The 23,418-nt window shown below is 49.3% G+C and overlaps 9 protein-coding genes across 9 annotated transcripts; 3 read left to right on the top strand and 6 right to left on the bottom strand.

The window, feature by feature from the left end:
• Window positions 1–1,557: 1,557 nt before the first annotated feature.
• On the top strand, window positions 1,558–3,064 carry N7508_001895 (class I SAM-dependent methyltransferase; the record flags this gene model as incomplete). The annotated part of the gene is made up of 9 exons (XM_058459961.1): window positions 1,558–1,704; window positions 1,758–1,865; window positions 1,940–1,950; window positions 1,999–2,038; window positions 2,088–2,098; window positions 2,152–2,259; window positions 2,310–2,465; window positions 2,520–2,981; window positions 3,031–3,064. The coding sequence occupies 9 exons, from the start codon at window positions 1,558–1,560 to the stop codon at window positions 3,062–3,064; spliced, it is 1,077 nt and encodes a 358-aa protein (XP_058323493.1).
• A 209-nt stretch (window positions 3,065–3,273) lies between these two features.
• Window positions 3,274–5,255, bottom strand: N7508_001894 (DEAD/DEAH box helicase; the record flags this gene model as incomplete). Its single annotated transcript, XM_058459960.1, has 2 exons — window positions 3,274–4,974; window positions 5,022–5,255. 2 exons carry the CDS (start codon window positions 5,253–5,255, stop codon window positions 3,274–3,276), a joined length of 1,935 nt encoding a protein of 644 aa, XP_058323492.1.
• Window positions 5,256–5,455: 200 nt separating this feature from the next.
• On the top strand, window positions 5,456–7,357 carry N7508_001893 (uncharacterized protein; the record flags this gene model as incomplete). The annotated part of the gene is made up of 1 exon (XM_058459959.1): window positions 5,456–7,357. The coding sequence occupies one exon, from the start codon at window positions 5,456–5,458 to the stop codon at window positions 7,355–7,357; it is 1,902 nt and encodes a 633-aa protein (XP_058323491.1).
• Window positions 7,358–7,729: 372 nt separating this feature from the next.
• rscE (uncharacterized protein) lies at window positions 7,730–9,879 on the bottom strand (the record flags this gene model as incomplete). Its single annotated transcript, XM_058459958.1, has 3 exons — window positions 7,730–9,094; window positions 9,144–9,721; window positions 9,777–9,879. The coding sequence occupies 3 exons, from the start codon at window positions 9,877–9,879 to the stop codon at window positions 7,730–7,732; spliced, it is 2,046 nt and encodes a 681-aa protein (XP_058323490.1).
• A 780-nt stretch (window positions 9,880–10,659) lies between these two features.
• On the bottom strand, window positions 10,660–11,310 carry N7508_001891 (glutathione S-transferase family protein; the record flags this gene model as incomplete). Its single annotated transcript, XM_058459957.1, has 1 exon — window positions 10,660–11,310. The coding sequence occupies one exon, from the start codon at window positions 11,308–11,310 to the stop codon at window positions 10,660–10,662; it is 651 nt and encodes a 216-aa protein (XP_058323489.1).
• Window positions 11,311–13,695: 2,385 nt separating this feature from the next.
• N7508_001890 (uncharacterized protein) lies at window positions 13,696–13,905 on the top strand (the record flags this gene model as incomplete). Its single annotated transcript, XM_058459956.1, has 1 exon — window positions 13,696–13,905. The coding sequence occupies one exon, from the start codon at window positions 13,696–13,698 to the stop codon at window positions 13,903–13,905; it is 210 nt and encodes a 69-aa protein (XP_058323488.1).
• Window positions 13,906–14,545: 640 nt separating this feature from the next.
• On the bottom strand, window positions 14,546–17,803 carry N7508_001889 (putative sister chromatid cohesion factor (Chl12); the record flags this gene model as incomplete). Its single annotated transcript, XM_058459955.1, has 3 exons — window positions 14,546–14,951; window positions 15,026–17,522; window positions 17,575–17,803. 3 exons carry the CDS (start codon window positions 17,801–17,803, stop codon window positions 14,546–14,548), a joined length of 3,132 nt encoding a protein of 1,043 aa, XP_058323487.1.
• A 444-nt stretch (window positions 17,804–18,247) lies between these two features.
• Window positions 18,248–19,430, bottom strand: N7508_001888 (electron transfer flavoprotein subunit alpha/FixB family protein; the record flags this gene model as incomplete). Its single annotated transcript, XM_058459954.1, has 3 exons — window positions 18,248–18,825; window positions 18,889–19,057; window positions 19,134–19,430. The coding sequence occupies 3 exons, from the start codon at window positions 19,428–19,430 to the stop codon at window positions 18,248–18,250; spliced, it is 1,044 nt and encodes a 347-aa protein (XP_058323486.1).
• Window positions 19,431–19,772: 342 nt separating this feature from the next.
• On the bottom strand, window positions 19,773–21,019 carry N7508_001887 (uncharacterized protein; the record flags this gene model as incomplete). Its single annotated transcript, XM_058459953.1, has 2 exons — window positions 19,773–20,888; window positions 20,948–21,019. 2 exons carry the CDS (start codon window positions 21,017–21,019, stop codon window positions 19,773–19,775), a joined length of 1,188 nt encoding a protein of 395 aa, XP_058323485.1.
• Window positions 21,020–23,418: the final 2,399 nt, after the last annotated feature.

Raw genomic sequence — 23,418 nt, 5'->3', positions numbered from 1 at the left:
GAATAGAAAGACAACTCTGAAGGCAGGGATTTGCTGTTGCAGGGTTGGGTATGCACAGGTAGACACTTTGTCTTACGCTTTGATTGGATTAGGTACATTTGCTACTAATTGGACGCCTGGAGAACATGGACTACTTCAAATCTTTTCCCTTCTTCCTGCTTTTACACACCACCTACTCCTTTCTATATATCTCATCTGCTTGAGTTTCTGCATCGCACCCTAGACGTCTTATCGAGCAAAGTCCACTATGAAGCATGACGAGTGCATGGTTTTCCTTGCTCCTTCAGGCCTGATGCGCACTTCCCTTCCCCGTAATTTCCAAATGTAGCCCATCTTAACGCCATCCATTGGACGCCGCAGAGGCTATTCATGGAACAACCAACACCTGGCAGCCGCTGTCTTTAGATTCCATAAACGTGTGATCATTCTTTTCGGGGTCAGTGTTTGATTCTCAGTACTAATTTTGAAACGCTATATTGCTCTGAGGGATACCTGCCTGGGATATAAACTGCTTCATTCTGTCATTTCTTCAGCTTTATCCCATGCTCTTCATTCTTCAGATGATCTTCACTGCCATAGCCTCAGGCTTGTGAGATGGCTTTCATATCTGGTATCATATTATGTCCATGTATCATGTTCCTCTGCAGCCTCAAGAGGCCAAGGGAGCGTAAAAGCTTGCTATCTCTTGACTTTGGCGTCATGCCTCTCTCTCTTCTTAACCCCATCTTGTCCTCCAGGTGGTGTTTTGAAGTGAGACTTGGACCCATATTGTAGTAGGGAGGCAGACAGGGGATCTGGACTCATCTCCCTGGGGAGGCAATACAGCTAGTGAGTGCTCATAATTGTTTGCTAGCACTTTGGACTATCTAATCAGATATCCCCCGGTCTCGGTCTTTCCCTTCTTCTTCTTCTTCACCACCATCACCACATCGATTACAATCTCCCTAACTTCATCTTTCGGTCATCGCAGAGATGCCTCTCGTAAGTGATACGGCTCGTTCCTCTCTCACGTCGACCTGTGATTGACGATCCCCTAAAACTGTACTGACTCAAGCTAGTATGAGAACAATCCACGGCCTTGCCGTGTGCAGGACGCCCTCGAGTCTCTAATTGGGCGATATCGAATTGAACTTGTTTATCAAAATACGAAGAACAAAAGATCCGACAAAGTCTTGATGGGCTTTACATTGTGTTCCGCCCCGATGCCCTTAGCCACGACATTCTCAGAGTTGGGGGACTGGATCTCCCCAGATCTGTAGATCTATAGACTCAAGTTTTAGTGGCCTGCAAGTCCCGCTGCAGAATGGGTAGAATATCTAGAATATCCGAAGAACTCCACACAATCAGCATTCTTCATGCAGTCCTCACCGACAAGACTATAACTAGATCGGGATTTCAAATCGGCGATTATTACGAACTGCAGACTTGTCATATCACATTCCTGCACATGGGAATACGGAAATCATGTATAGCGTAATCAAGGCCAGAATACCAAGTTTCGCCACGGAACACCCATCTGCATTTTAACTTTCTTCTTAATCATGACCTCCATCAACAATGTCTTCACCAGAAACCGATCCCCAGCCCCCGCCAGGGCCAGCTGAAGGAGCTGGGGCAGCAGTTGCAGTTCCACATACGGGTGATTATGAGAATACGGTCCCAGTCAACACTCGAGGCCCAATTGTTCCCGATGAATTCAGCGGCGTATGTACCGAGTTCCGATACTCCCGAGTTCCGTATACTTACCACGTCGACAGGATAATAGCGACGAGTTTGCTAGCGAGGACTCTGATATGACCTCCATTTCTTCCAGTGTGCTCGACTATGAATATGAAAATGGACGGCGCTATCACAGCAACAGATCTGTGAGTGAACCTTCTGGTTGAAAGGCCTAGAAACCTATCAGTGTGAGATGAGCTCGATTGCTAACTCTTGAAAGGGACACTATATGTATGGTGTTTTCATCTCTACAATATGGGTAATTACTGATTAGCATAGGTTGCCAAATGACGAAGAAGAACAAGATCGCATGGACTTAGTACGTGATCACCTGCACCGTTCAGAAGCAAATAGCTAATTATCAACAGGCTCATCATATGTCAGTCAAGCCTGTGCTGCTTGGCTTTCAATGCAATACTGACAAGTTACAAGCTGGCTTCTCTTAATGAAGGGCGAGCTATACTTAGCACCCGTTGAAAATCCTCAGAAAATTCTAGATCTCGGAACCGGAACTGGCATCTGGGCTCTTGATATTGCCGAGTAAGAACGTTCTGTTGTTTTAATCCTAATTTCAACGTTAAGAACAACAGGAAATTCCCCCAAGCCCAAGTGATTGGAAACGACATCAGCGCCATCCAACCAAACTGGGTCACACCAAACGTAGAATTCCTCGTCGAAGACTTCGAACAAGAATGGCTCTACAAACCAAACAGCTTCGACTTCATCCATGCAAGATTACTAGCCGGGTAAGCCACCATCCAATTCCACCCCCAACTCTTCACCAATTTAACACAACCTAGCTGCGTAGCGGACTGGCCAGAAATGTACCGCAAAATCTTCGACCACACGAAACCAGGCGGCTACTTCGAAATCCAAGAAAGCGCCGTCTGGGCCTGGAGCGACGACGACACGCTAAAGCCCGGCTCACCAATCCTGGAATACATGCAAGCTCTCGACACAGCGGGCCGAATCCTAGGCCGAGAAATGAATATTTACTGCAAGTTGAAAGACTGGATGATCGACGCTGGTTTCGAGGATGTGCATGAGGTTACTTATATTCTACCTTACTCTCCTTGGCCGCGGGATCCGCATCTGAAGGAGGTGGGCATGTATCAGGCTTGTATGATTCAACAGGCTGTTGAGTCTTATTCTTTACGGATGTTTACGCAGGTTCTTGGGTGGGGAGAGGGACCTGCTAGGATCTTTCAGGCTATGGTTAAGAAGCAGATGAGGGATAAGCATTTGCATTCCTATGTTAAGGAGTGAGTCGTCAGTTATTCTGATGTTAGGGGTGGAGGCTGACTTTAGTAGGGTTGTTGTTTATGGGAGGAAGCCTCTCCGTTGATGAATGCGAGAGCTTGATGAGTTGTTCCTTGTTGGAGCGCTCGATGAATGATTCTTCTGTTTGCGTCTTTCGCTTTTCTTTAATGAATTCTATATATTATCTTAATCATCAATGGTCCTGATGTTGTCATTTGAGATACTGGTAGTTAAGCAGAATAAGTACTGCCATCACTGGGTATAAGAAGACAAAAATAATGTACACACGCCAGATCAAGCCTCCACAGGCCCAACCTTGACATCAACCCTCCTGCGCAACTTATCCATATGATCCACCTGCTGCATCTTCTTCCGCTTAACAGCCTCCAAATCCTTGAAGCGTTTCTTACCCCCATACTTCAGCTTCGTGATCATATCAGCTGCCTGTCCCCGAGTCAGATCCTCCTCTTTCACAGCGCGGTCACGAATACGAGCTGCATTCAGCATCTTGATCTGGCCAGGTGTTGCCGCAGCCTTACGCCAAGGTTTTCGAGTAGAGATGAAATGCTGATCAAATTTGCTATTAGCAAAAGTGTCCGCTGACCTCACAATGGTCTCCAAATCAGACCCGGAAGCAACCTTGCGTGGGCGCGTATATTGCATGGCTTCAGTTATGGGATCCTTGAATTTCATGACGTGGTGCGCGGTGAATAAGTCGTCGTCTTTTTCGATTGTCATCCAGCCGGATGCATCAGAAAGCATGTATCTGTCGTCGCCGACTCGGACCCACGAATGTGGGCTTAGTGACCTGATATGTCGTTCAGATTGCATGTCTTCTAGGAGATCGTAGATGCTATCATATGTTGTGAATTGGAGTTTCATGTCGTTGTCTGAGCCGTCGTATTGTTCAACTATATCAGGGCTTGGTGCGGGTTCCTTGGGCTTGTCCAATTTCTCCTGTATATCTTCCATGCTGGAGTTATCCAGGACTTCGTCTGGATCTAAGCCAAATAGAGTCGGTGACGATAAGACTCCGGTTGCCAAGGAGGCTACCATATCTATTATATGACAATCCTTCTTTCCAGGGAAAAGTCGAAGTCCACGTCCGATCATTTGAATAAGCAGGTTTCGAGATCTGGTCGGTCGAGCCAAAAGCACGCAGTCGATGTTCGGGATATCTGTGCCCTCTGTGAAAAGACCACAGTTCAACAAGACCGGAAACTCCTGGTCTTTGAAAGCCCGCAGCTCTTCTGCGCGCTTGCCTTTAGGGGTACTAGCAGTGATGTACCGCGCATCAACGCCATGGTCACGGAACGCAGCAGTAAGCTGGCGTGCGTGCTCAATATCAACACAAAAGACCAACGTAGACTTTCGCTCTTTGGCATTCGCCATCCAAGCACGAACCGTGATACTGTTGATTGTTGTAGTATTGACAGCTTCAGAAAGTGAACCCAGAGCAAAGTCTCCGAAACTATCTTTCTTGACTTTAGACAGATTGGCCCCAGACTTGACGGTTGTAAAGACAGCATTTGCCAACCAGTTGTCGCGGATCATGTCCACATAGTCTTTGTGGTAGACAATATGATCAATAGCCGCACCCAACTTGAGCCCATCAAACCGTGAGAAAGTGGCCGAGACACCCACGAGTATTGGCCCATTTGCAGACTGCTTGTTCAATCCAAAATGTCCCAGGGCGTCGAGGTAGGACCTCGCAACGATATGATGTGCCTCATCCACTAGTACGAGCTTAAATGCGCTAGGATCAAACTTGTAAACGCGCCCGCGCGCTAATGTCTGTACTGAAGCGATGATAATGTCCCCGGCGCCTGTCGCAGTATTCTTGCCCATTTCGATTTCCACCATTTTGTCTGGATATGCGAGACGACAGTGCCTGGCAGCTTGCTCGACTAGTTCCCGTCGATGAACAATGATCATGGTTTTGGTGGCTTTCGCATCTGGCGGAGGGATTCGGTCGATGAGCTGTGTGAAGATCACCTGCGGGAGTCAGTGCTATGCTTGATAGCGGAAAACGGACTTCTTACTGTCTTTCCAGCTCCTGTTGCAAGTGAAATCCCAAGGCGCCGGTGGCCTTCTCCCAAGTACTTCAAAACAGATTGAATAGCCTCTTCTTGGTAGTCGCGAAGCACAATCCCCGTTGGGAGGGAAGGCTTGATCGAATTGAACCTGACATGATGCAAGGAAGTCAAGGCCAAAGGCCTCCTTGCCAAATATGTCCTTGGAAGTCTCAATCGAGAGACACAGCGTGAGAAATCCATGCAGAAGAAGAAGGGACTCGTCACGAAGCTCAAGAACAATCAAAGCAAACAGTGCAAATATCTTATCGATAGTGGATCTCAGCTCTCCAACTTTTTTTGACCTCTCGACAGCTCTCGCTTATCGCATTCTGATTTGGAGGCAGCTGTGATGTTCTGCTTTCGATTATACCGCATGTGCTGCGAACCTGCGAGCCCAAACGATGAGCGACACTTCCTATGAGCCCGATGACGCCGAGTCCGAGTCCGACTTTGAATCGCGCGCTTCCGACAGACGCTCCCCAACACCCGAACAGACTATAAATGGAATAGCACAAAACCAATACGATGAAACGACTTTTGATGATATCTCCGAGGAAGTTGAACGGGGACTCGGCGAGGTGCTTGGGTCGCGCGCCCCGCTAACAGGCGCATCGCTCCATCTACTCGGTCCCTACAACAAGCTCCTTACGGAGATTAAGAACAGTCTCGACTATGCTTCGATCAAGGAGGATGAGGAGGTCTTTGACGTTAGTCAGCTTGGGTCCGTGATCTGGACATCTACGGAAAAGGAGATCTTCTTTAATGGCCTCGACCGGAAAGGCAGAGGAGGCATCCGAGAGCTCGCCGCTGCAATCGGGACCAAATCCGAGCTGGAGGTTCTGGAATACATTCGGATCTTGCATCAGAAATTGGAAGCTCACAATTCATCCGATCGACAATCCAGAGCAGCCATTCTTGGTGAATTTCCTTCTGCTGCGCAGATCAGCCAGAGATCCACCGCGCTACTTGATGAATACGCGGATGTCATGGTTCTCAGGGAGTCTCTCACTGAAGCTGCAGCCGGAAGGTTGCAACATGGAGACAACTGGATCATCACTGAATCCCATGCCCGGGAGCTAGTCGAGGACGAGGACAGCACAATTCGAGGCGATCTACGCCTAGCAGCCGATATGTTCCACCTCCGAGATTGGATCCGGATGTCTCGTAATCTGCTCATGAACTACGGCGGTTCAAAGTCAGAGGATAATTGGTTCGCTCTTTCCGTGTCCCCCACAAATGTCACGGCTCGAAACCAAATGCCGTCTATGACTGCAGGAAGTGCCATTGACTTCTACGCTCTTACAGTCAGTGTCACACGCCGCCTGGTCCAGTCATCCCTCTTCTTTGCCATGTCCCGTTTGCGAACGATGAGCCGTCGTGGTCGTGATAGAGCAAGTGCTGTCCGAACGCAAGACGTCCGCGCTGCCATCGAAGTGCTAAACATGAAACACAAAACACCCAGCTTCGTGGAAATCGCTCGTCAGAATCAATTGGTCATTGTAGACGATCATCATCGAAGAGGCTTCGTGCCCGAAACGTTCACCTACGAGGAGGCGGAGAAGAGCCTCACAGACAAGGATTATTTCCAGCGCCGGAGACACAAAAAAGCACTAGAGAATGGCGAGAACGACAAAGACGATGACGGCCAGAATAGAAACAGCGAATACGACAGCGGTGAAGATGACAGCGGTGAAGACGACTACGACGAGCATGACGACGATGAAATGGAAGAAGACGACCAAGATCTCCATCTAGATCGCATACCCAGCCAAGAAACCAACGAACCCGTACATCCCCCCTCACCAAAATCATACCACGAACACGAACCAGCCCTAGACCCAGAAGAAGAGCACGCAGAAATGGTAGACACAAGCCACGACCGTCACGAAGAAGCTCACATCCTACAACTAATGGAACAACCCATCCCATCACATCTATCCGAACCAATCAAAGCAGAGGACGCCGAGGACAAAGCATCCAAACAAATCCCCGAACGACGGACCAGAGACGAAATCATTGACTGGCGGGCTCGGACTCTCTACCGCAGTGATTGGGAGGAATATGGATATGATTATCCCGATGTGGATGCGGAAATGGAAATGCATCCGCGGAAGAGGGCGAGGTTTAATGAACCCCCGTCTCCGTCTCCACTTGACGGGGATATGGTTATTGATGATAGTTCTTCCGCTGCTGGTGGAAATGAATCTACAGGCGAGCAGGTACCAGAGAGTTGGCTCGACATTTATCGTACGCAATATGGACAACCACAAGCTCTTGATCAGAACCCCGTCGGGGCGGATTGAAAATGAGAATGGGAATGAAACGTGCATGTACTATACCTCAATTCAACTATACCCTTCTAGCGCTACTCTCACAAGACAATACATTCCATCAAAGACATATGATTAGAGAAAGGGTAAACATGTTAACGTTGATGTAGAATAAAAAAACAGGATTCCCAACCCCCCTGGTTCAACCCCATAGAACAATCCACTTTCTGGAAAAGAGGGTGAATCAGAAAAAGAAACTCCAACAGGTAACAGGTAACAGTAACGTAAAAAAAAAGTGCGCCTTTTCCTAGCCAGAAGGATTCAAAATATTCATAACTCAGCGAAAGAAACGCAGCTCCCTCTGTATAGATCCATGGGATGATATCGTACATTTATTGAGGAAAGCTACAGATCAAGCGTCTTGAAGTCGGCACCAGCCTGAGCGCTCAGAGGCTGGGCTCCAACCCGCATATCCCCACCCACAGGCTGGAAGCTGTAGTGATGACCGATGCCAGTGGTGGCGGCATCGGCCAGCATGGAGTTAGTGTGCTCGTTGGGACCTTGCAGGCTGACGGTCTGGAGAGCATCCTGGGCTTCCTTGACGCGCTTCTTGAAGGACATCCGGTCCAGGAAGAGCTGCTGGCGAGCTTGTTCGAGCTCCCGGCGCTCGGCTTCGATGATCTCCTCCATCTCGTTGAATTGCTGCAGCTTGACCTCGAACTTCTGCAGGGTGACGTTGACAGCGGCAGAGACCAGACGGGTCATCTCACGCTCCTCGTGGGAGGCAAGAGCTCCGGCACGAGCGGCGGACGCGGCCAGAGCGATGGTGCCGAGGGACTCCTTGGGCTTCTCGGAAACTTGCTGCTCGGCCTCGGGATCCACCTCCATGGAGTCCTCTGCCTTGACTGAATCCTTTCCTTTGTCGGATCCTTTCTCCAGCTGGGCGCGCAGCTCCTTGCGAATTTCTTCGACGGAACGGCCAGCTGCGGCGGCAGCCACTGAAGGCTCGGCCATCTGGGCTAGGAAGGCCACCACAGATAGTACAGGGTTCTCGGACTGGCTGATGGGGTCACGTCCGCTTCCAGAGCGCATATCGGGGGTGTCGTCAATGAACTTGTCCTCAATCTCCAACCGCAGGAACTTCATGACACACTCTTCCCGAGTCCGGGTGCCAACATGGCTGGCGATTTGTTCCCAGTTCTCATCGAAGTTCTCCAGACCCTCCAACAACAAGACAAGTTCCGAGTCTGACCACGGGGTGTCCTTGTCGGGGACGTGAGAGTGGGCCTTGTCCTCAAGCTTGACGAAGTCTGAGGCGTTATGGCTGGAAGGCATTCTTCCTTGGAGGAAACAATTGGGGCACAAATCATACTTGGTGTCTGGTACACTGGCACTGGCAGACGTCGCAGTCGATTTGGCATAGTGGAAGCGGAGTTTTGTGCAATCAATACCACAAGAGAAGCAGTGTGATCTCTTCTTGGGTTCCTGGGCAACATCCACACCGTTGGATTCGCCATTTGTCTGCTTCTCCTTATCACTGTCCTTGATCTTTTCGTCGTAGATGCCGCGGCGAAGTTCAAGGTTGAGATCGTCCTTGAGTGCAGGAGTAGAGGAAGCGGCACGCTGAGTGGCGGGAAGGGCCTTGCCAGATGTGACGCTGTGGTTAGGTCCAGGCTGGAATGGCTGCAAGCCGCGGGGGGTATCGGCAACGACGCGGAAGTGGCCGGTGAAAGGTGGGCCAATGTTGGAGGGCCGTGTCTGGGGATCAACCTGGATAAGTTAGCGCGGAGGCTTCGAAGAAGAGCACAAGGTCACTCACCTGGTAGTTGATCAAACCCCATTGCTCAAGGAATGAGTGAACACGCATGATCGCGCACACATCACCTGCGAGGTTACGACGGCAGGCAGTAACGGTCAAATACTCGATGGGGTTAAGTCGGTAGGTGTTGATCATAAAGTCACGGTAATCTTTGTAAGTAGCGGGCGTCTTGCTGCGGTTGCGACCATTGAAAAACTCGGCAAGAGCTTTCTTCTCAATGTGGTTAATCGTGTTCATGTCGAACCACGTGGCGTAGCTGGGAAGGATAATGGCGTGTGTTTGAGTGACGAGCTGTTCGCGCGCGGCGGCCTCCAGTGACGACTTGGTGGGTGCAGGCTGCTCCTCTCCCACGGCATCTTCGAGCCCCTCGGTTCCTTCTACTGGCGGGTGCGATTCACCCACTGCGTCCTCCAATCCTTCCGTATCAAGCTTGGCATCGGTCTCGGTGCCACCCATCTCGGCGTCTTGGGGTTCAGATCTGCCGTTCTGGGGTTTGGGGGATGCGGGGGCGTCTAGCGGGTCGTCAGATCCAGCGGTATCTTCAACCTTCTTCACGGGCGAATCCTGGCGCGATTGCGCTTCATCCAATTGCATGAGCATGCGATGTATCGCTGGGGCATTTAAGGGACATACCTGAAGCGTGGCTGGGGGCGCGGTTGACATCTGAGGAACCCATACCAGTCATGGACTGGGTGTTATCTGGCGCCCCAGTAGGGTTGTTGTAAGAGTCATCCATGATTGATCAAAAGCAGGTTGTCGCGGTCGGCAGGTGAACTCCTTGCCCGTCTGTCAATCTGTCCTTGCTAAGCGCAACTGTGTTGCGAGTTCCAGGAGCAACGAGCCAACAATGGCTTAATATAGGGCCAGTGTAGATGGAAAATGAGGCCAAAAGTGATGATTGGATATGGGGTCAGCTGGAGGAGGTTGATGTCGCGACACGCAAAACTCGCGGGTGAGCGCCAAGAGCTGCATTGCCACTAACTGTTTAGGGACTAGTGTATATATTTTTGTCACGTGGTATCTTTGTTCATTGAAGTACATGTTGTCGCCAGGCCCATCAGACTAGATTGAGTTACACTTTGAAGGATCAAGATAGATGCATTGTGTACTGGAAACTATCCAATGAATTGTGCCAAAGTGTAGCTCAAAGAAACAACAGTTCATGAGCTATTCCAACTACATAAAGCTACAAGTTATGTATATTGAGACGGCCGCTTAAGACAAGCCCAAAACCGAAGTTCAAATAGCTTCGGACTAGACTATAAATCTTGTCTAGGAATATTGCTTTGTCGAGGATCCGTTTTACTCGTAATTGAAGATAAAGATAGACTAAGCGTTGCAACTATGTTCAAATTGCATGAGCTATTGAGTCCTCTTTCTACAATAACCATTGCGTGTACTCGCTATGTAGCTTGTAACCTCCATAGAATTCATCAAAATTTTAGATCTTATCTCTATATTCTTTTTGCAGATTTAAAATCCGGAAGCTTCGTGATGAAAACAGTAAAGCCATCCTCTAGTGGTTAGCAACAGCCTCAGCGCGATCCTGAATAGTCTTGGCAATAGCAGGACGCTCCTGCACACGCTTCAACCAAGCAGCCGTGTTGGGGTATTCCTTCTCCATATCAATCTCAAACATGGCAGCAAGAACATACCACGGCACGAAAGCGGCATCAACAAAGCTGTACTTATTGCCAACAAGATACTCCTTGCCAGTAAGCGCGCGATCAAGAACACCGGTAACACGGCGGATTTCCTTGACATAGCGGTCAACAGCGCTCTGAATCTTCTCCGAGTGGAAGCGGGTGAACCAGACGGCCTGGCCGAAGTATGGGCCCTGGCCGGAGGCTTGGAAGTGCAGCCATTGCTTGGCCTGGAAATAGTCCTTTGAGCCTGGGGCGAAGCTGATGGAGTTTTGTTTGTCGTAGGTCTCGACTAGGTATTCGACGATGGCGCCGGATTCCCAGAGGGTTGTGTCGGTGTTGGGGTCTTCAATTGCGGGGACACGGCCGTTGGGGTTGATTGATTCGAAGGACTCTTTCTTCATGTCGGGGAAATCGACGATCTTGTGGGTGTAGGGAATGTTCAGTTCCTCCAGGATCATGATCACCTTCCAGGGATTGGGACCAGCGGCGTGGCCGTAGACAGTGATTGACTTCAGAGACATTTTGATTATGCAGGGTATTTTAGTTGGATGAAGCTCCTGAGAGGAGTTGGATGCTCTTAAATGCTTCCAATCCAGGGCCTTCCCCCACTATGATATAATCGCGCTCGGTCATAGCTGACAAATGACTGATCAGAACGGGGCCCCGGGGATCTCGGAGACTTCCAATGCGGAATTGTACCGTGAGCATTCCAATGCTTTGAAATTCGCCCTCAGGTGGCATCCTTGCATATTTCTGTAATCTCGAGCTGCAAATCACTGTTATTATATATGGATAAGTTGAATAAATGGTATCAAAGTGGGTTTCCGGCTCCGGCCTCGGGCGTTGACGATGATGTCAAAGCTCTACAGATCGACAACAATGGGCGATCGATCATAGTTCTATGTGTGTGGAATACAATGATCTAAATTAGTGTCTGAATCAAGTCTGCAGGTCAATTGGATGAGAACATGGCATAAATATTTCAGCATTGGCTTTGATAAAGCAGCTTGACCACTTTAGCCCTTAGTCCGTAAACTGGCGGTGTGAAGATCGCAGATCTGGATGACTCTTCATTTTGGGAAGAAGATAGGTAACGCACCGTCGGGCCATGGCTGTCCTCTTATGTTTCGGTAGCGACGCCCTTGCGGGAATGTTCCAAAAACGAGGCTGCACCGTGATCGTGAAAGTGGAATCTGGTGGATAAAAGAACACGTCCCAGGACCACATAGCGCTAGATAGAGTAGAAGATTGCGCAATGGTGGATTTATTGGCAATCAATGATTATCAGGTCCATAGAACTCACTCGAAGAGGAGAGAAATAGTGACAATCAGGAGATGCAGTGAGAAAAAGGTTGGGTTAAGTAACATCCTGGTCCGGACTACAATCCCTGCAGGGAACTCTGATAGGTGCCTGCAAATGTTTGGCTTGTAGCGTCCTTAGCACTAGGCTGGCCTAGAATACGTATATTGCCTGCAAGTATGTAAGTAGCAACCTCATGTACGGAGTACAACTCTTGATTGGATATAATTAGATCACATCCTTCGGATTGAATATCGGAGTAAAAATCTACACGTCGGAATAAATATCGGAATAAGATCGGACTAGTGGCCAGGATCTCCAAATCAACGCACATGCACTCCCTGAAACATCCTCCAATAGAAATGATATTTTGGATCATCCGACTCGGATCAGTTGAGCCTTGTGAATGCCTGGAGACTATTCCGAACCCCCGCGCTTTGAGTCATACCAAGCCACTTCGTAAATGACAGCCTAGATGCCAAGCTCAGACGCTTGGAAATCCAAAGTCATATGCCAAACACGAACTAAATAGGGTTCACTGATTATCTGTGGGAACCATCTAGCCATAATATTCCGAAGTTATTTCCAATACTGAAAGCTATTTTGATCCAAATTGACGGTCACCATCACACAGCAATTTCAAGACAATGATATGTCAAGGGTCCATAGAAAGACCGAAGGTGGGCCGTGGGTCCAGATCCTCAATACAGAGATCTTCGAAGATCAAAGGCCAGTACGGAGTGCTCCGTTCACCTACAGATTTTCGGACCGAATGAATAAATGGCCCAGGTGGATATAACACATTAGCGCCAGGCTTAGATCGAAAACGTGGCTTAGCAAAGGACTAGAACCACAAAAGCGTAAATTCACCGCGCCCTTTCGCATAATGCTTCTCGACTCGGAAGGATCCAGTCATCAACAGCCAGACTCCGCACACGAGGCCTTGGACGAGAATTGCCCAATTGGGACGCCGTGTTTGATCGGGGTCGTTAATTAAGGAAGATGATAGACGCGGCTGGTAATCCCAACATGGCCAAGATCGGGTTAACTGTAAGCATCTTGATTTATCAGACAGTCTTGGCTTTTCACGGACGCCCTTCGAGGTGTCTCTTTGCAGCTAATTTGACAAAAAATTTGAACTCCGACCTTTACTCCGACCCTCTCGGCCCCACCTAAGACCGTGACGTCGATGGTGAGGCTGTTACATTCCTTTGTAGACTGAAGTCATGTCCGTGGGTCTGAGTCTAATGTATCAGCTCTTTTTTGCTTTTCTTTTTTCTTTTTTTCATTAGCGTCATATTACGTCGGAGTCACGGAGTAAAATGATGTTAGGGATCAGCAAGATCGCCATATAAAGCCCTAGATCTTCCCCATAGAAAACAAAATCATATTCTACACATCAAGATCATTTCATAGATCGAACAGAGCTCCATCTCGTTTCGGCACATCTCCCTCTCAAAGCAACTCACCACTTTCCAAACTATACTTCGTTTACATCTTCCCAAGTCAACAATCGCAAACCATCGCAATTCTCCAACCTCCATCCATTTCCTCCACAATCAACCTCCAAACCCAATCCGCGATACCGCATTCCAAAACATTCAATATGCCTTTCACTCTCTCCAACAAGTCTACAGAGACCATGTCGAGCGCCGCCTCCACAATCTCAACTGCTTCAACCCTGAAGGGAGCAGACGCAAACAAGAAGTGGTTCTCCCTTCTCCCTTCCAAGACAACCGACTCCAAGCCCAAATCCAACGCCGAGAAAAAGGCTATTCACCACGAGGCTGTCGCTACCTACCTGGCCCTGCGCTAAACAAAGTCGAGTCTGATGCATGCTCGCATGCAAGGATGAGATGAAATGGGGACATTCTTCATATCATCACCCATTCACAAAAGGAGTCGGTGACTCCCTTCGACTACACAATGCTTCAACTGTTGATTTCAAGGCTCATTTTCTGTTTGGATTTATTTTGCTGGCGCGTTTGTTGACCTTGCTTGAACGCGTTTCTCGCGATTCGAGATTGGACCCTCCACGATTGGAATGATTGCATAGATACGATACCACCTTTACGCGCTCTTAATATTTGCATTTCTTTGGCCTTTCTCTGCGTGCTTTGGTTGTGGACATCTTTCGCTTTTCTGTCTTTCTGTTTGTTTCTTTTGTTGTTGGGTTTTGCTTTCCTGTTTTGTTGAGATGTAATCATCTCGGTGGCTTTCAAGTCTGGGAACGAAAGGATTGTTTATTTTTAAGAGTATCACCTTTTTTACTATTTGTCAATGGAATAATTGGCTTTATTTTTTAACCTGAGGTCTGAGTAGAGCAGTGCATTGCCATGTAAAACTTTAATAATCGTAGACATAGATGCACTTGCATCAAATGCAAATCCCAATCCCAACCCCAAACTCCATGACAAACGCTGAAACAATGAACAGAATACAAAGCCCCTGTGAAATTACAAACCCGCCAACAACTCCCCCATGGAAATGGGTTTACGAACAGCATTCGAGAATCCCTCATGGAAAGTAACCCAGACCTTCCTCCCAGCCTTGGAAGACTCATCCGCAAAGCCATCAGCACCTTCAGAATCCGCGGCCAGAGAAGAAGGGGTTTCAACAACACGACCGAAGAAATCACGCTTGACAGCCGCATCTCTGATGGCCTTGGCAGCGGCACTCTCATCTGACTTCCTGGGTCCCTTTACGCCTAGCTTTGATGCGTCGGGTTGCTTGCGCGCTGTTGCTTTGCGGTATTCCTGGTCTAGGACTTGGCGGAGGGCGTAGCGGACTGGTGCTGTGCCACCTGATAAGTCAATGGTGCTGCCTTTTGTTTTTGAGAAGTAGATGAGTGAGTCGATGGGGCTGCGACTCGAATTAGCATCGTGTATCTATTAGAATAGAGATATCATTGGATATATGGGAAGGAGTTCACTCACGGTTCCATTCTGTACGCCCATCCTCCATGGTTTCCATCTTGTTCAACGCGGACTTTTTCAAATGTCACTCCCATCCCGGTCATGACACCCACCGCAGATTGGACAAGTGCCCGTTCTGATTCTTTGCGAACGCTGGCGGAGCTCCGCTGGTCTCCGTTTCCGCGGATGATGACTGGTTTCACGTCTGGTGAGAGCATGCGAGTCAAGTGTGGTACCAGATCTGTGATGACGCTTTCAGATGATCGGAATATGCGAGCCATTGGTGCCGAGAAGGAGTTATGGAAGGCAGTCAAAGTGGCGCGGTTGACCTTCTGGGCTTCAAAGGCAGCGAAGTCGGCTCTAGGTCCCGAGAAAGGATGTGCCTCTTCAACGTCCTCGTCATCGTCGTTCTTTTCAATCTCAGTTCTGCCCGCGGCAGTCGCGAATAGATGATGGAAAGCAACGACCGATTGGCTGAGATACGGAATTAATTCCCATTCTTGAGATGAGTAGACCTTCGATGACATCGTGTCATGGAAATGAAGCCAGTCATGTGCTGTGTTGGGCTTGGAGAAGTAGTTGTCATCCTGGTATTGTTGAATAGGATACGAGGCGAAACAATCCGATACGCAGCGGTCTTGGTCACCACTGGAATCTACCATCTCCCGTAATCGGTTAATAGCGTGTCGCTTGCGCAGATCTGCCACGCCGACAGGAACACGGCTGTTTGGGCCGTCGAACTTATCTTGGAAGCTCATGCCGACAGGTGCGTCTGAGAAGCCGGCGCCCTCCGTGAAGACGCGGTTGACGATCTCACGAACACCACCGCGACTTAGCTCTTTGAAGAACGAGCTGCCTTCGGCTGATGCATTCAGGACTCGCTGCTCAAGCCAGTTTCGGCTGAGCCTGAGTGATGAGGGCAAAGACTCGTTTCGAAGTTTGTGTGCCACGAATTCTGCGGCAACGAGCACACTACGGATATCTCCTTCCGCAGACCCGGTAGTCCTGCCACTGCGCTGTTTTCTGCTGGCCAAGCCCCAAGCTGCTTCACAAAGCCTTCGGGCACCATCACTGTCGCAGGCGATTCCTTCACGGACGAAAATTGCCTTGATTCGCTGAACAACGTTCTCAAGGGGTGCTTGGCGAACACTAACCATCTCTGCAATGGACGATGCTCGGAGAGGTCGAAGACTGCTGTGATAAAGATCATTGCAAACCAGAATTAACGGTCGCATAAATCTAAAGTTATCCCCCTTGCGTTTCTTGCTACCGTTGTTCTCTGCAGCCCATTTCGAGTTCCGTTGGTCAAGCAGGACTAAGTCAATTAGGGCTTTCATAAAGCCACCTTCTCCGCCGCTTCCAGAGCCACCAACGACACCATCGACTTCATCAACGACAACACAGACGGGTTTGCCAGCGCGGCGGACCTTTTGTTCACCGATCTCAACATTCATACCCTTGACATTTTCCGTTCCCAGCGCATCACGAATGCGACCTTTGACCACATCCCGGCTGCGGTCATCACTGGCGTTGATTTCAAGGACTTCGTAACCAGCCTGTCTGGCACATACATGTGCCAGTGTAGTCTTTCCAAGACCAGGAGGGCCACTCAGCAGAAGAACTTTTCGATGCGCAAAGCCATCTTCATCGTCCTGGGCAGCTTTTTTCGCTTTAGATTTGGCCAGGCCAGGGAACACGATTGGCTCCCATCCCTTCAACCAGCGAAGCACTCCGCGATGAGTACGCTCGTCTCCAATGAGATCTGTAAATTTCCGAGCCCGGTATTTCTCGGTCCACATCGCAGAGTCAATCTTCTTCTGTTTGGGATTCACATTATTCGTCTCAATGCTCGGCTGAACTTGAGGTTTGGGCTTCGCCTTCAATGTCTTCGTCTCCCTGGCCGCATCATCTAGCAATTGGTGTATATCGATACCGTAATAACTCTTCTTAGCCTTTCCAGCTTCCGTCTCAGACCGACTAGCAATCATTTGCTCATAAGAAGGAAGAGCCCGGGCTTTCTTCGTAGAAATACTATGCGTCTTGCCAGCACAGGTCTTGATCTGGAATCTTTTGGAGACCGTCGGCGCAGGTCGTGGTGTTAATATTGGGAGTTGGCGAGAAGCTTTTGGCGCAGAATCAATAGTCGCATCTGGTATCGGAGGCTTCTGCACTGGCGGGATCCCAGGTAAACTCGATGCGGGCTCTTGGAAGAAATGCTCGGGCAAGTCGTGTTGACTGTTCATATGCTCGTCACGGAATGCGTCAAGGTCGTCTTCTTCATCTTCGTCGACGAAACCTCCAACCATGCGCTGTCGCTTTGGCTCTGTTGATTTTGGGCCTTCCTCTGCCTTTCGTTTCTGCGCATCGTTGGCGGCATTGTCGGACGCTGCCGCGCCAGGTGATGAGATGAACGGCATTTTTGAAAGTGGTGGTGAGGACGGGAGAAAATATAAGCTCTGGATTGGCGTACGGCCAATTGCTCTGGGTGTCGTAACGGTTTTCTTAGTCGGGGTATCTGCTAAATTCCGGTCAGTACCACAACGTGGTAAATCGACGTTGAAATAGCGAACCAGGTCTTATATCATCCTCACTGCAAAATATATCTGATAAATCCCAAGCGCGGTGCTGAATCACAACTCGATTTCGTGTTTGTTCGAGGCGGTGTTCGTGAATTGCCTCGAGATCGTCGGAGAATGACTCGGAGGGAGGATTGGCGGTGTTGGCGTGGACAGGTCCTTCGGAGTGGAGGTGGAGGGCGGGGTCAAATGAGGACAGGAATGATGGCGAGGAGGGAAGCATTCAAGCGTTCGGACTTGTCATGTCTGTTCGTTGAAGGTCCGATGTAATTCCCCTCTGATAAAGACGCGACGCGTGCTGGAGGCGCGCTAGTCCCGATTTGGAAGCATAGTACTTGCCAGTTGCAGTCTTTGGGCTTGTACATAGTAGTGTATTTGTCTCGAAAAAGATGCTATGTATGTATAAAATATAGTCATTGAAACATATTCCTGCACATCAGGCCATAGATATGCCATTTTAGTTATACCATGCTACAAAATGAGATTTACTCGGCGATATCGGCTATATCAGACATCAAAAGTAATGAAGAAAATGCTGGATTTAGCAAGCCAAAAGTGGCTCTAACCCTCTAGTCAATGGTATACTGTACGGTTGATTTAACAGACAAAACAAAGCACCAACCTGCTCAAAAGGTCATGATACAAAAAAACAAACAATTCACACGGCTTATGCGCTCTTAACCTTCTCAGTGAACTCAGGAACCTTCTCAAAGAGATCCCCAACAAGACCAACATCAGCAACTTGGAAGATAGGAGCCTCAGGATCCTTGTTAATGGCAGCAATAACCTTGCTATCCTTCATACCAGCCAAGTGCTGAATAGCACCAGAGATACCAGCACAGAGGTAAAGCTGAGGCGCAACATTCTTACCAGTCTGGCCAACCTGCAAACTGTTATCGGCAAAGCCACTGTCAACAGCGGCACGCGATGCACCAATAGCAGCACCAAGCGAGTCCGCCAACGGAAGCATGATGCGGTCGAATTCCTCCTTGGATTTCAAACCACGGCCTCCGGACACAACACGGGTGGCAGTGGCCAGGTCGGGACGCTCAGACTTGGCCAGTTCCTCGGACACCCATTCGGTCGAGGCGGGGGCGTTGGGGTCAGCGCCGTCGGCAATCTCGGCGGAGCCGCCTTCGGTCTCGACGCCTTGGAAGGCGGTACCTCGCACGGTGATAACCTTGATGCTGTCGGTGGACTGGACGGTCAGGATGGCGTTACCGGCGTAGATGGGGCGGACGAAGGCTGTTTCGTGTTAGTGGGCTGGCGGTATCACATGTCAGGGTTTCTTCGTCGGTCTTCACGTACTGTCCTCGCTCTCGATACCGGTGATATCGGAAATTTGCTGCACATCAAGGAGAGCAGCCACGCGGGGTAGCAAGCTCTTGCCGAAGGCGGAGTGGCCGGCGACAATGTGGGTAAATTCGCCCTTCTTGATGTTCTCGACGAGGAGAGGCGCATAGTTTTCTGGGAGTCCCTGCAGGTCGAGAAAGCGGATCATTAGCTATTGCTTCTTGAAATACAACACTCGGTATCTGCAGAACTGGTTATACCTTCTCGTAGGCGTCATTCTCAACAGCCAGGATCTTCTCAACACCCTTGATCTTAGCAGCCTCGGCGGCGGAGGTAGCCTTAACACCAGAGCCGGCGAGGAAGCCCGTTACTGAGCCACCGAGCTTCTGTGCGGCCGCGATTGCGGACAAAGACGAGGACTGCAGCTTGCCATCACGCTGCTCGAGGACTGCGAGGGTCGAGAGAAGGCGAGCGAGCGCCGACTGGTTCAGTGTGCGGGTCGGATAGAGCTGGGTGCGGGCAGCCCGCAGGACAGAGTGTCTGGCGATTGGGATCATGTTGACGACTTGGTGAAAGAATTCGTGGTTGTTCTTTCAAGGTGGGAAGATCAAGATCGAAGCTCGGCGATTCACGGTGATGTGATGGTGGCTATCGTCGGAATGCCAAGACCGCCTCCCGAGGTCGGACTCGGTTAATGCGGTGATCATATAGGTTGATCAGGAATGACGATGGGAGGGATTGATCTACTCATTTGTGTCTACATAGTTTGGAGAGTTGATTTGTTGAATCATTTGATCTCAATTGCTAGCGTAATATAGAACTGTAGGAACAATAGACACACGTGATATTTTGTACGCCAGAAATACCTTTACATGCAGAAAACATTAGAGCTAAAACCATTATGAAGTAGACTTTCTCTTCTTCTTGCCCGCGGTCTTCGGGGCGGCGACCTTGCTTGTGTCGCCATCCTCGAGGGCCTGAGCCTTGAGCTTCTGGAGCTTCTCCTTCCGGGCAGCCACTGATGCGGCCTCCTCGTCATCTGTGGACTTGGTCTTCTTGGTCTTCTTCTCCTCGATTGCCTTTGCGTCGCCAGTAGACTTGCGCTTCTTGGAGTCCTGGATAGCTTCGGTCTCGGGGGCAGCCTCCAACACGTTGGAGTCCTCAACCCACAATTCACTGGCGAGCCAGATGGGCAGGGCCATCGTATTGGCACCCTTGATGTGCAGAGCCTTGATGTTCCTCCAGCCCTTAACGACAAACTTCTCAGTCAGACCTTTGACGACAGCTGCGATGTTGTCGGACAGCTGCTCGGGGGTGAACTTGGATGAACCGACGCGGACGGAAGCGGTGGTGGAAGCGGCAAGCTGGACGGGGGCGCAGTTCAAGGCGCGCTCCATCTCCTTGGCGACAATCAGAGGGGCGGCGAAAGAGGCCTTCTTCTCCTCCTCCTTGGAGTTGTTGTTCTTCTTGGGGTCCTTCTTGACACGCTTGCCATCGACCTTCTCAATCTCAGCGATACGGATGGGAATAGGACGCTTGCTGGACTTGTAGAAAATCTTGCCAAGGGTCTGGACAAGGCGCATGGCAATACGATCATCGGCCAGGAAGACATCGTGCTCGGCGAACAATTGGCGACGGCTCTCGAAGCTCTGGTAACGGGCCTTGAGTTTTGAGAAGCCAATAACCTTTTCGATACGGCCGGAAAGTTCCTGGGGGAAAGAGGAGTCGGCGATGATATCCTTGACACTGCGCTGGGGGTCGGCAGTGATCACACAGATGCTGAGAGAGGGAGATGTGTTGAGAGAGTGAGGGAGAGCGATTTTGCCGGGCTTCAGGCGGTTCTTGTCCACCACGTGCTGCTTGGTGGTAAGGACGAGCCAGACAGCCTCATGGTTGATGGCGGTGTCCTCGTCATCGGAGTCGTCACCAATCAAAGTCTTCTTGGTCGCAGATTTCTCCTTCTCCTCCTTGGAGGACTTGATGTGCTTCAACAGCGCCGACGAAGCTTTGAGGGCCTAATTCGAGTCCGATAAGTACTTTGCGCAATTGCGTCTCGGGGGTCATTGATACTAACCTGGGACTTGTCGAGCTGGTAAGGTGAGCCAGAGGCTACCTTGGAGGTGAGTTGAGTAGTAGAGGAGCCCATTTTAGCAAGATGTAGACTCGTTGAACATCTCCAATTTTTTTGCGATGATATCGGGACTCAAAAAAAAATCGGAAGGCGGTGGCAGTTTGTCCGGCTTGGCAGTCCAGACCCAGTTGGTGCCTTGTCGCCTAAGGTATCAACGCTATGGTTAGTTAGATATCAGGCCAATATTTTTGGGTAGCATAGTTATCTTGCATCATTAAAATCCTAGGTCGAATTGTGGGAGGCTCCGGAGATGATGCATTGACCAAACAAACCGGGAGTGGTGAGGCTTCTTGTATTTCTTGTGCCACATTGTACCGTGAGTTGATAGCACTGAACAATCAACCAGTTCTGCAGGGCTGTCCCTCTCTAAGGTTAATTAAGATTCTAACCGTGCGAGACCCTCTCTATGTAATCAAGAAAACAACCCGGTTCATATCTACACCGAAGAATACCTCACCATCGACAGTTTGCAATGCAATATATATTATAAACAGAATCTAATCCGGGGCACAAGGACTTTCCCAAGCAGCTAATGACCGAAATGACAAGAGCTGATCAAGATGTCTCACGGTGTGCATCCCAACAAGGCGTGTTTCAAGATAACATGCGGCTGGAATAAGCTCTGTTGTCACCGTGATGTTAGCATGTTTGTTTCAGGGTGTCTCAAATATTCCGGAGAAGACCCCTCGCTTCTGGCTAAACAAGGGTATGAGGATTGATCGCTTTTCCGTAAAGTGCCAAGTCCGCCGTGGCTGGCTTGGTAGCTATTTATAGATGTCCGCGGGCGGTTAAGGAGATCCTATGAAGATCAGACCCCAAGGTGGTAGCTTGGAAGATATGCACTGTTGAAAAACGACATGAGCCAAGGTGTTATTTTGATGGCTGGTTTGGCGGTGTCGAGGCTGGGAAAGGAGGTGCAGGACCGATGCTGCAAGGTATTAATGTGCCGGGCACAGGCAGGTAATATAACATGCCCTTAAAAATGCAAGGTTTTCAAGTCTAGCCAGATCTTGTAAATTAAACATCAGGAGTACTGTTCATGTAGTAAATTCACGTTACTGTTGTGTATATAGGCACTAAGCCCTATAACTATAACGGCAATGCCGGGTACAATATAAGAAATATTAATTAATACTGATATCAAGAGTGGCTCTCCGACAGGCGAACCGTGGAATACCTCCAGTTTTAATATATCAATGCATGAACGTGGAGAGGGGGAGCACACCAGCAGTCACTAAACTAGGAGCCGCGCACGCATCTCCCCACGATCTGTCTGATAGCGGTAGCCGAAGTCGCTTGAACGAGGCTTGCAAAGGGAGTCGGGCCGATGAAGCTATCATCGATACCAGCTGAAATTGTATTAAAATATGTATAGCGTGAATCGTAGCGTAGGCACCAGCAAAACAATGGACCGGAACCAGAGGGAAGCATATTGTGTGGAGCTGGCGATATTTTACCAGCAATATTCGAGACTTGGCTGTTTAGTGTTTGTAAAATCATGCATTAAATCAAAAATTCAAGGGCTGTTCGGGCAGCATTGCAGTAAAAAAGCATGTCTCCGAAGCTTGAAGTATAAAGACAGAAAATGGAGGATAACGTGGGCGAACCGTAATTCGGGACGTTGGAATTGATACCTCTAGTGTAATGCTACAGTGTAGAGCTATGACGCGGACAAGGCCGTGCCGTGTACGGAATTAAGATTGCTGTGGATCGACAAGACCAGCTTCTAGCTCGCTTATCATTATAATTCCAATGGTCTGAGTGTGCTAATCGTCCATAACAGCAAGCGCCGCTACTGCAAAGGAAAGTGGGTAATGGAGATGCGCTCTGAGTTTAATTAAAAAGACGTGGAGTCGTCATCGCAATTTTGGTATCTTTTACGGACTGCTTTCTCTGATATTATATTGGAGACCATGTTCGGACAGATAATTCATTATACTTTTACCGTATGAACTGGTCGGATGTTAAGAGAACAGAGTCTGCCAGGTGAGATCCCCTGCTGTTCTGTTAGGGGTATAGATGTACATGTACATGTAAGTTACAAGTGGACGGTACAGATGTCCAAATGCCCCTTGGCGATCACGGACCAGAAGTATATGTGAAAAGGTAATCATATATGCAAAATTGAACAGTTGGTACCCATGGATACGCAAGGAATTTGAGGTTGACTCTGATTGGGGTACCTGAATAACGGGGGCCCAAGGGGGCCCGGGTAGTGTTTTCATTGGTGGCCCCTGGCAGTTTAATCTCGTTTCGACGCCCAGGTCCAGGGACCAAGTAAACAAAGGATTGGTAGCCTTGGAGAACCACTGAACGGAAAAGCCACGAAGGATAGAGTAAAAAGAGCGTGAATACATGTATGTATGTATTATTGTTACCTATATGATATGCTATTAGAAGCGAATAGGAGTTGC

Source organism: Penicillium antarcticum (assembly GCF_028974205.1).
Source record: "Penicillium antarcticum strain IBT 31339 chromosome Unknown utg000002l_segment0_segment0, whole genome shotgun sequence".
Taxonomy (NCBI): Eukaryota; Fungi; Ascomycota; class Eurotiomycetes; order Eurotiales; family Aspergillaceae; genus Penicillium; species Penicillium antarcticum.
The sequence above is the reverse complement of the archived record's forward strand: the minus strand, read 5'-3'. Positions and strand labels throughout refer to the sequence as shown.